Source organism: Psammomys obesus, unplaced genomic scaffold, assembly GCF_907164565.1.
Source record: "Psammomys obesus unplaced genomic scaffold, mPsaObe1.curated_primary_1811, whole genome shotgun sequence".
Lineage (NCBI taxonomy): Eukaryota > Metazoa > Chordata > Mammalia > Rodentia > Muridae > Psammomys > Psammomys obesus.
In genome coordinates this window covers 2,642,098-2,653,806 of record NW_026590061.1, presented here as the reverse complement: position 1 = coordinate 2,653,806, position 11,709 = coordinate 2,642,098, and the positions used below count along the sequence as shown (strand labels likewise).

At 49.8% G+C, this 11,709-nt stretch overlaps 1 protein-coding gene across 1 annotated transcript in view; it reads right to left on the bottom strand.

The window, feature by feature from the left end:
- Window positions 1-134: 134 nt before the first annotated feature.
- The window catches only part of Itpr2 (inositol 1,4,5-trisphosphate receptor type 2), a gene marked incomplete at its 3' end in the record, with an annotated part of 262,276 nt that continues 250,701 nt past the window's right edge, over window positions 135-11,709 (bottom strand). Inside the window, 3 exon segments of the mRNA XM_055605618.1 lie at window positions 135-265; window positions 7,042-7,134; window positions 11,295-11,490. Coding sequence (XP_055461593.1) covers window positions 135-265; window positions 7,042-7,134; window positions 11,295-11,490 — 420 coding nt within the window.

Below are 11,709 nucleotides of genomic sequence, written 5' to 3'. Positions count from 1 at the left end.
GAGGGAGAAGGGGAGGGAGGAAGGGAGTCTGAGGGACAGGAGGGAAAGAACGGAGGGAAGACAAGAAGGGAGGGATAGAGGGAAGGAGGGAAGGAAAGAACAGTGTCTTCTTAAGCAGACCCTGTCCTGCTCACATCTTTCGAGGGCCGTCTGAGCACATCCCCGACGCCACCGCCGTTCCTGAGGCCCTGGTTCAGCACGGTGACAATGCACATGAGCAGGGTGTCACACGCCCTCTCAATGCCGTCTTCGCTGCCCTCATCAGCTGCAGAAACACAAACAGTGGAGCACTCTGAAAACACGACTACCTGTATCCAAGAATCTGCTTCTATTGAGCTACAACACAATTGTTGAAGTCACGTGGCATTTACTTCACGTGTGACCACACACGCAATACCGTAAGATTTCATTTTCCTTGGCTGGGTGGGAATGACAGGATAGAAAGGCAGAGTGTGGCAAGCTTAAACCTCTGCGCCCAGCTGTGGAGGGGCTGTGGTGAGTGCAGCTTTCCACCCAGCAAGGAAAGTCCTGCAGAGGAGTGAACTGGCCAGAGGCAGGGCAGGCCTGTTCCAGAATCGGGACTGGGCAAGTCTCTGACCTTGGCAGATGAGGAAACTTGTGGATCTGAGGGTTGGCCAGAGACTGGGTAAGGAACGTTAAAGCTTCCTATATGGTAGGAGCTTCTGACTGGGGCAGCCACGGTTTTGTCATTATTTGAAGTTAGTTTCATGGTTTGAGGAACCACCTGGGACTGGAGATGAGGTCCCCTTTGGGAAGTAAGAGAGAGGAGAAGATACAGTGTACCAGAGAAGTCCTGAGACTTGACCGGATGTTGAGAGAGGCAGCCAATAAACAACCCATTTAAGACAGGGATTGTCCTCAGCTAGGCATGAGGACCAGGACTCTCTCACCTTAGAAATGAGTAGAAAGGCCAAGGCTCCTTACAAAGTTACAGAGCCTCACCTCAGGGTCAGCCTCTGGGCCCCTGCTCCAGTCTGCAGGTCAAGGCAACACTGTTAAGGCCACCACTGGAGCCGCCGCCACTGCCACTGCTGTGGCGCATTGCTGGGGAAGGCTGACGTCTCTCCTCTGGACACATTTTATTTTATTCCTTATGGAAGATGGAAGAAGGACCCAGTTGCTTTTACATGAGTCCAAGCTACTCCCTGTAAGAATGCTGAAACCCTGGCCAGGAGGGCTGCCTGCTGAGACAGCACACATGAAGCAGAGCAGAGGAGGCAGGCAGAGGTTGTGGGGACGAAGGAGCAATGAGGACTGGGGCAGCCTTGTGGTGGTGACAGAAAAGGGAAAGAGGCAAGAGTGACTGCCACAGAAAGTTACTGGGCCCCAGGAAGATGGCCATACAGTATGTAGCTGCTGCTGCTTTGCAAAAGTTGGACTTTCAGTCGAAGCAATGACCAGTGCGTGTCGAGGGACACAGGCCCAACAAAGGAAGTGTGCTGTGTAGACAGAGCAGTTTCATTCACTCCTAAACAAGAACCAAATTACATCATTTGTCACAGAGACAGGAATCACGTTTCCCCTCATATGTGTGACATGAAGAAAGACGTGCAGGCACAGGAAGGGAACTATCAGTGATGTGGGGGCTCAGAACGGGTAACGGGGTTGAACATGTCTGAGTTCACTAAATGCCGATGCTGAAATGTCATAATGACACCTACGGCTTTGAGCAGTTAACGGGAACCAAGCAAGGAGAGGCCTGGCGAGGCTCCTTGCGTTTTTGAAATGTAAAGATTGGGTGAATAAAACTTTATAAAATAAGTTGGCTACACAAACACGCCGAGGTCTGGCTTCCGTATGGCACACACCGTGGAAGGATGCTCAAGTCAGGAGAGCGCCAGCACTGGCCTTCTCCTGCTCAGTAACAGCCAGCACACTGGGGTCACACCGCAAAGAGAAGGTTCCACTGTGTGACAGCTAGCCAGGGCTCCCACACCTAAGTGCCACCTTGTGGCCACCTGTGTGACAAACAGGTCTTTCTTCACGCCACTAGGGCTTGGTGAGAGGAAAAGGAGATAAAGGTGTAAGTGTCCCAGACTACAGGAACCTTATGGATCCCAAGAAAGGTGGGTCAGCGGAAGAGCAAACACGCGGCAGCTGAGGTTCCTGAAGGCAGTGGCCTCTGCACTAGCATCAAAAGAGGGGCACGCCTGGCCCACACATCAGGCCGAAGACATTCCCTGCACATACAGTGTGCTGTCAGGTGCACACCGGCATCTACATACAAGAACACACACACACGCTTGAGCTTAGCACAGTGCTTAGCGTATTAGGGTTCAGTGAAGTTACCAGTTACCCAGGCACCATGGCTGTTCAATCTTAAAAAAGTCACAGTTGTAACACAAGTAACAAGCTGGCACTTGGCTGATGGGAGGTTATCCACTTTCAGCAGACTACCAGACAAGTGTTCGCTTCAATTCTTGATTGAAAAAGAGAGGTTTAATTTGAGGAAAGAAATAGAAACCTACTGGATCTACTGGACCTGAAGCAGGTTTGTATATAGGAAGGAAGGAGGGAGGAAGGGAGGGAGGGACAGAAGGACGGAAGGAAGGAGAAAAGGAAGGGAAAAAGGAGAAAAGGAAGGAGGAAAAGAAGAAAGGAAGAAAGAAGAAAAGGAAGGAGGGAAGGAAGGAGGGAAAGAAGGAGGGAAGGAAGGAGGGAGGGAGGGAAACCCTGGCCACTGGGTGGAGAAGGTCTGCAGTTAAGAGCACTTGCTGCCCCCACAGAGTTCAGCTCCCAGAAGCCATGCTATGCGGCTCACAGCTGCCTAAAACTCTGCCCTAGGAAATCCAACGGCCACTTCTGGCCTGGCATACAGTCACACAAGCACACAAATACATAAATTTAAAAAAATCTTTAAAAATACTGGACATGCTTGAACATACATATTTACTGATGTCCCCTTTTTATCTTTAATAATTAAATTAGTCGTTGTTCTGGCTCTATGGACACAGTAGCCTGGAGGTGAGACTCAATTAAAATCTCAATGCAGTTCAAACCCTTTTGTCTTGAACTGTAATGACAATCCATCCATTCTGGAAATGCTGATCCTAAATTTTGTTTGTAACTAGAAAAACATTTAAAAAAACTGATACCTGATGGGAATCCAGAATGCATCATGTGTTAGCTTGACACGTTATGGTATCCACCAATCTTTCCTATTAAAGTAGGGTACAAAGAGACTAAACCTGGCACTTACAGATCTTTTTTTTTAACTTTTATTAATTACACTTTGTTCATTTTGTATCCCCCCATAAGTCCCTCCCTCCTCCCCTCCCAGTTCCACCCTCCCCCCCTTTCTGCACGCATGCCCCTCCCCAAGTCCACTGATAGAGGAGGTCCTCCTCTCCTTCTTTCTGATCTTAGTCTATCAGTTCTCATCAGAAGTGGCTGCATTGTCAGGGTTCTAGGTTATCTCCACGGATAGTCCTTGGTTGGAGTATGAGTCTCTGGGAAGTTCCCTGTGTTCAAATTTTCTTGTTCTGTTGCTCTCCTTGTGGAGTTCCTGTCCTCTCCAGCTCTTACTATTTCCCACTTCTTACATAAAATTTCAGATCTTTAATATGTGTGAACTTCTTATTCCCCTGAACATTCAGACAGCACTGACTGACAAAAGCTGTGATTGTACTCTTAGAATTGTCTGAAGAAAGCTTGGGTTTTCCAGAAAAGTCAGTCTTGGGGGATTTAGGAAAACAGTTTCATCTGAGATTCTAGCAGGTTTGCAGCAAATGAAATACAAGAGTTTTGGAGTGCTTTGCAAGTTGAATTAGTCACCAGTTGTTGCATGAATTCTCTGCTACTGGGAAAATGACCCAACCCGCATCTTCGGGAGCTTTCTGCGCTGCGCTCTGTCTGCCAACCCCGGCCTCCCACCCAGGTACTCTCCACCTGGTGGCCACAGCCAGCACAGCAAGGCCTTTGCAAATGCGCATGGTTCAGAAGTTAGAACTGCTGCAAATGCAAACCACAGTTCACGAACCAGAATTGTGTCCTGGCCCTACACAAAGAAAAGCTATTTTTAAGTCTAAGTGACACGCGTTTGCACAACAAACGCCAGACTTCCGCTAAACACAGACAGCAGATGCTTCCAGAAGCCCAGAGGGTCACACCCACAGGCTTTTCAATCAAATAACCACAGCTAAACACATTCTGCCAAATTTTAGAGAAAATAAGGCCCTGGAGATCAGATCCACATAAACAAATTGCTGAAATTACTCATACAGGCAACAGTTAGAGGGAGTTAGGCTCAGGGAAAATCCACTGGCCGTGGTGGCATCTACCTTTAATCCCAGCACTCAGGAGGCAGAGGAAGGTGGATCTCTGAGCTGAAGGCCAGCCTGGTCCACATAGGGAGTTTCAGTACAATCAGGGCTAAATAGCAACAGCCTACATTAAAAAATTAAAACTTAAATTATAAAACCAAAAGTGAAATTCATAGCCTTCCCAGAGGAACGTCATCCAGATCAGTTCTAACACTTGAATGTCAAGTCTATCAGGGCCTTGATGTGGTCAGTCAGGGCCTTCAAGTCTGACAGGGACGGCCTGAGTGGGACAGCTGCCCCCCCCCCCCCCCCGCCCCAGTACTGTCCCCAACACCTCTCCTCCCTACCCCGGCAGCATTCTCTACAAAATCCCCACTCCCCATTCCTCCCTCTGTTGTACGCAAAGGACAGACACTTGGGGGGGGGGCGCACTAGGGTGCAGAGCTGTGCCTACTATCCTTAGGAAGGGAAGGGCCGTCTGTAGGCAGACGCTTGAGATGGAGACACACACTGAACGCTGCTGACAAATGACCTGACGCTAACAGAGGATGCTCGGGTGGGTCCTGGACGGCCCAGGCGGATCTCGAACTAGGGGTGGGCGGCACTGCACTCCAGGGCTGCTGACATGGCTTAGAGAGACGTAGACTGGAGGAGTTTATTTACTTCCGTGTGCCTGTGTGTGTGTGAGTGAGTGTGTGTGTGTGTGTGTATGTATGTGTGTGTATGTGTGTGTGTTGAGTGTGCATGCATGTGTACATGTGTTCTGGGAATAGAAGTCATGACTTCAGGCTCGCCCATCAAGTGCTTTGCTGACCTAGCCATTCATGGTATACTTCTGAGTAGCTGAAGAATTGCATAAAGTGTGGCCGTGTGCATATGAGTGTATTTCCAGGCCCTGGGTTCTCGTTGCTGTCTTCTGCAGCTCCCGGCATCTCTTGTGGAAACAGCCAGAGCAGAGGCTGGATTGTTTTTTAATCTGTGAGGATCCTGGGTCTTTGAGCCACACCCACTTCCTATTAAATCTCTTGCTCCAAAACGTTAGAAATGGTGAAGAGCTGTGTAAGGACAAGTGATGGGTTGGATTCTCTGAGCTCTGACCTAGGGCTTGTCAAAGCCCTGGATGATATGACAGGAAAGCACAGAATTACATCCAACACAGCACAACAGAACAGCAGGATGCTGAAACCTGGAAGCCACCGGGTCCCAGCATACTTGCAGGGGAACCCGTCACGTCCTAGCATTATGGGTTGGCAGAAATACATAGAAATAAATGTGTGGCTTCATCTGTGAGGTCCCAAACACCCAGTTTCATAAACCCAGACTGGGTATGTATGGGATAACAGTTAAACCATCAAGGCATGACATTTTTGCCAAGACTCAGCCAAATGCAGGTGAAGAGTGTGAGCTGGGCTGGAGCGATGGCTCTGGGGTTGAGGCACACACTGCTGGTGTAGAAGATCCGGGTTCAGGTCCCATCATGCTCAGCAGGCAGTTCACAACTGCCTGTAACTCCAGGTCAAGAGGATATGACACTCTCTCTGGCCTGTGCAAGTGCTCACACAGTGCCATATACATAAACAGAAGATAAAACTAAACCTTAAAAAGCGTGTGTGAGGCGACTGGGCCCACCACCCACAGAGAGAACAGTGTTCATTATCTTGCCTAGAAGCCAGGAGCCTCTGCTGCGATCTGAGGCAAGCCGGAGGAATCAGAGATGCTTAAACCATGGACACACATACCAGGCTTAGACAGTGTGCCCTGAGCAATGCCAGGTGAGCCCAAAGCTGGCTCTTCTGTGAGCCTCACCTGGAAGAAAGGCAAAAGGACGTGCCCACAGCTGTTGGGAACTGGATGGAATGAACACCAGTGTTTATTTCCCTCTCTAGGTCAGGAACCATGAGATATTCAGTCAGTGGAAAGGAGACTTCATCCCCGACCCCAACAGTCCAACCCAAGGCAAAAGGGACCTTCGGCAGAAGGCGCCGTCAATGTGAACCGCTAGCATTCTGCGGCATTCTCTCGCTGTCTTTAACGTCCCTCATCTACTGAGTCTATTTTTGCCACTTACCTGACTGCACTCTTCGTCAGCTATGACAGCTTTTGAGTTACATAAGGATCTACAGCCCACAAGGGCTGGATGTGGCTCCCGGGTAGAGCCCTTGCCTAATGTGAGTGTGGCCGTGCCCTCAGCTCCAAATACACACACAATCCCAGTTACACCCCCACTTTAAGAAACATATTTTTTCTATAATTTAGTAAACAGCATACATGCCGTGTTCCCAGACTCCTGTTACGGCTTAAGACAACAAGTCAGAACTAAAATTATTTTTATACATCTGTTCACTCCTGAGGAGGGAGATTTTGTTCATTTATTTTTCTGTCAATAAGCTATCCATACACAGTTCTGAAACCTGCATACCATCATCCCAGCTAAGCCCAGGGTTACAGCCAAGTCTGTAGGGGGAAGAACCCACACTTTCCTGCACGCCTTTTTAAAAGCCAATAGTCAGAAGGGAACCCCTAAGTGTGGGCTGCTGTTTGGGAGTAGCACATGCCACACAATGAATCTGCCAGGTAAGGGTGAGCCTGTGAGGAGCAGGTCAGCTCAGAAGAACAAATGCAGAAATCCTTTCTCTATCTTGGGTTACACTGGTCCCTTACCTTCTGTCCTTCACTCCAACACATTATGAAATCCCAAGATCAATGTTCACACCTAAGTACACATCAGAGAGGCCAAAACAGGTTGTGGATGACATACCTGTGTTTGAAGAGGGGATTGTGGGGGAGCAGTTTTCCCTCTGGCAGGTTCCCATCATGGAAGGTAGGGTCATGGTGGGGACTCCATGATTGCCTGGAAAAACACAGAGCAGAGCATCATACAGAGGTGTGTACATACATGGGAAAACCAACATAGCCACACGGCATCTGAGCTGTAAGGTATTTGTACTTCCACTGAGCTGCACTAGGCAAAGTTAGCCTGGAGCTCTGAGCGCACACTTCTGCCCATTACAGCCATTCTATAAACAGAGAATAGATTTATCACCAATGTGCAAAAAGCTCCATTAATATGTGTGTGTGTGTGTGTGTGTGTGTGTGTGTGTGTGTGTGTGTGTGTTTTTCTTGTGGTGGTGGTGATAAAGTATTAATAATACTGTTGTCCCTATGGCCAGGCACACTCAGGGTCCTGCCCTGGGCTGCCAAGCCTCTTTCTCCCAGGGCAGTGAGCAGTCTGCAGGTTCCAGCCCCCAGGCCCTGTAGCTGAGGAAAGGGTGGGCAGTCCTCATGATGAAGCATGATCCGCAGAGAGAAAGGCTTCAAACAGTCCAAGGAGAACCCAGGCCCCTGTTCTTCCCGAGTCCCCAGGACTCCCTCTTCCTGCCAGCTCCCCTCTGGTTGGTCTGGCCCAGATGGAACAGATGACAATGACCTTTCTACAAAGTTCAACCTGCAAGTTCAACTCACAGCTGAGAGGATTGGAGGAAATGTAAGGAGCGTGAGCTAGTGTCGGAGATGTGAAGGTGGGCGTGCTAGGAGGCGCTGATGGTCACACAGGTGCTGTGACAGCATTGTCACCGATGGGGGTGGGGAGTGCAAGCCAGATGGTCACGGAGGGACGGACATGGAGCTGAGGTGGAGCTCTGAGTGATCCCTGGTGGCATTCCCTTAGTTGGCATGTCACACCAGGCTCTGCCAGCTCAGAGTTCAAGGCTGTGGAGGACTGACGGGCTATTAAGAGGCAGAGACTTAACAGGAGCTGACAGACGGAGTAACGCAGAGGTTAACACAGAAGGACAGTACAAGATGCAAATCCTAGAAGGGAAAGAAACTGGCTACTCGGAGGAAGATGCATGAGGGAGCCTCAGGGTTTACGGACACAAATACGGAGCAGGGTGCCCAGGGGTCTCAGAGGGGTGAGTCATGGGACCGAAGGAGAGCTAAGACAGAGCAGGCTGAGTCATGCAGCCTCTTGTCCAGCCCACAGATGGTGCAGATCCTTGCAGAGAATCGGAGCTGTGTCTGGGTGGGCAGGAGGCCTGAGGGCAGCAAGTTCTCTCATATCTGGGTGGGTGGGGATGAGGGGGAAGGGCGAGTGTGAAGGGCACTGTGTCCTCCACCTGCCAAGGGGCCACCCTTCCTCGTGCTTGTCTTTGACACTGCCCCGACCATGGTGGGGTGGCAGCAGCAGATCTTGGGCCCAGAGGCAGAATACATGTGCAAGGCACGTGTCTTCCGTTCCCCTCAACCCCTCGATGCAGTCACTGCCCAGCTCCGACTCACTCCCCACCTGCTCCTGCCACCCTTGCTGAAGAACCGTCTGCCACCCAAATGTCACTCACCACCCAAGTGCGCTAGCCTCAGTAGTTTCACCCATGGCCAGCTTTGTAAGTGACAGTGTCCAAAACACAAAGCCTGAAGATGCCATATGCCACCTGAGATCCTGTGTGGTGCAGACACTACACAACACAGACTGAAATTGGAGCCTCGCTGTGAAGTGCTGGGAGGTGGAACCAGGGCACCTTCCAGGGGTGAGCAGACGCTGGGCTCTCTTCTCACCCGCGGGTTCCGGCACTCATGACTACTGGCTCATCTTTGGGCTAAGCATAAAGCCTAGCTGGCCTCTGCTCACAGAGAGGTCCTCTAAGCTGTCATCTGTCAGAACAGTCTCTTCACATGCCAAGCAAACTAAAGCACCATGCTCTCAGATTCCCCCAGCCTCTGGAACCATCAACAAGATGAACCTCTGTTCTTTATAAACCACAAAGTCTCCAGCAAGCTGTTACAGCACCAGACCGCAGGCTCACCACAGATGGTGTCAGATATGGAATTTAAAGTATGGAAACAAACGTGCTTTTTCTAGGCTCTTCGGCTGTGAAACAACTATTTTCAAGCCACGAAGAGCCAGGGGTTTGAGTCTGCTAGCTGTCCCCATGTGCTGCCCTTCCAGTGCTTACAAAGCTTCCTTTGACTGGTTTCTGTCAAACATGCATTTGCAATTCCAGTAAAGAAAAAGCTTGAAATTTTAGCTCCAGTGTTTTCTTATGTTGTATTTTTTCTATTTCTAAAAAATGTACACTCATAACATAGCACAAAGGGGTTCTTCTCGAAGAACAATTTAAAAAGACGGTATATGTTTGTTTTGGAAGTTGTGATGCTTCTGTTTTACGTGTTCTCTCTATAGAACAAATTGTGGCCGGGCCTCTGATCCAGCAAGGAACTAACATTTGAAGCTGGGCCGAGTGCTGAGGATAAAGGATTCCTAAAGAGTTTAGACAGACTGGAGCTCGGGAATTTACACAAAAGCCTTTCCTATGCACACACACACACACACACACACACACACACACGCACACGCACACGCACACACAGTATGCTACTATGATTTGCATTTTCAGTGCTCCTCAAAGACCATACACTGAGGCCTAGCCACCAGCACAGGGAACTATGGGATCTGAGGTGAGACCTAGGGTGCGGGAGAGCTCCCTGGGGGCATTCCCTTAAATCGGGGACTGGGAACCTTCCTCTCTCTCCCTCCACCTCAAAGCCACCACAGGGTGAGAATCTTTGCTCAACCACAAAGTTCTGTCTTGCCTTGGGCTGAGGTGATGGGACTAAGTGACCATTCACTGAAAACAACTCATTTCCTGTACTAAGGTTATTTTCTCGGGCCTTTTTAGTGCAGTGAATGGCAAGTTGACAGCACACCTGTGAAACTCTGGAAAAGGCACATGAAGTAACAACAGTGTGTCTCACACTCCTGGGTACAAGGACTAGTAAGTGGAGTTGAAGAATGTCTCCAGTGAAGTAACTTAAACTTGGCGACACTGACGTTTCTGCCTCGTGTGCAGGTCAGCTAGACTCTAATAAATAAATCTAAACACCACTTGGTCACTCCATAATCTTATGAAAGGTATTACCACATGCTGTCAATTTTGTAATTAAGAATCATGTGTTAAAGGAAAGAAGGAACACGGCATACGTTTCCACTAATTAAAGTGAGTGGTTTGGGGAGGGAAAGTGGTGTCTTTTTTGACTTCACAGCTCTGTAAGCCAAAGTTAGCAGAATCAAGAAAACAGCACAGTAACGAACCATGCTTTCTACCAAGCAAAGCAGGGTGGGAGAAGGGAAAGCAAGAAACTTAATCCAGCAACAAAAGGTATATATGAGAGGAAAGAAAGCAGGCAAGAGGGCAGCCCCTCCTGCCAGCGCCTCAGTAAGAACACTGGGTCATGTGACGCCTAAGTGATCCAGTGGCCTCTGGGGTCACCCTGAGGAATGGGGTCCTCAGGGACTCTGGAGTCACCCTGAGGAATGGGGTCTTTTAACCACGGCCTCTATTGCTCATCTTCCGAAACACACCTCTTGTCACCTGGTGGTTTCCAAATCAAAGCATTATCACTTAAGTTATCTGGACATAGCGCCATGCATGTGGAATAGGCTGAGTTGTAGCTTGATGGTGCTGGATGCTGCTCTTTGGGGAAATGGAAGGAGGAAGAAAAGACTCCTCAGACTGCCTGCAGTCATGCCACGGCTGCCCGCCACAAAGCCTGAGGACAGTGTGCAGATGGCTGTATTCTCGGCCCACACTGGCAGCACACAGGCTAAAGTACAAGACCTTCTTGGCTCTTAGATGGTGTGTTACTTACTTTACTTACTGCTAGGCTCAAATGCCTAACAGCAAGCAACGAGGAAGAAACGAACAGTTTATTTTGGCTAACGGCTCAGAGATACAGACTCACACAGCAGCTGGGGCCACAGAGAGGCGAACGGCCACACTGTGTCAGGAAGCTGAGCAGAGAGGAAGTGAGCCCAGGCTGCCGCAGGCAATCACTTCCTCCAGCCAGGCTCCACGCCTCCAACGGTGCCGGGAGGACATTCTGCCCTCAAACCACAGCAGTGGTAAACAAGAGAGTGAAGGCAAATTTTATCGATCTGTCTGTCTGAAATCCTGCCACCAACGTGTATGCCAGGGAGACTGGCCAGAGGGCAAGCCTGAAGGGTGCGCCAGCTACCTGGGGGTGGAGCTCTGCTCTTCAGTCTGTCCACCTGCATGGTGAAGTCATCCTTTAGGAAAAGGAAGCCGACGATGGAGAACAGGTAGACCAGGATGAGAGCCAAGACCGCCGTCAGGATGATGGAGCGGCCGTTCCGTGTGACGCTCTTGATGACGTTCAGCAGGGTCTCTTCTCTGTACACCAAGTCAAAAAGCTACAGAAATAACAGAAAGAACCTTCAAACAACATTGTAACATGAGCCCAAACCGCTGAGCGGAGCAGCGGTTCTCAGCCTTCCTGACGTGACCCTGCAGCGAGGCTGCTGCATTAGCATGTGCACATGCTGGCGTCAGAGCGTCACACGGCTGCTGTGACGATGCAGCACTGTGCCTTCAGTCAGAGCGTCACACGGCTGCTGTGACGACGCAGCACT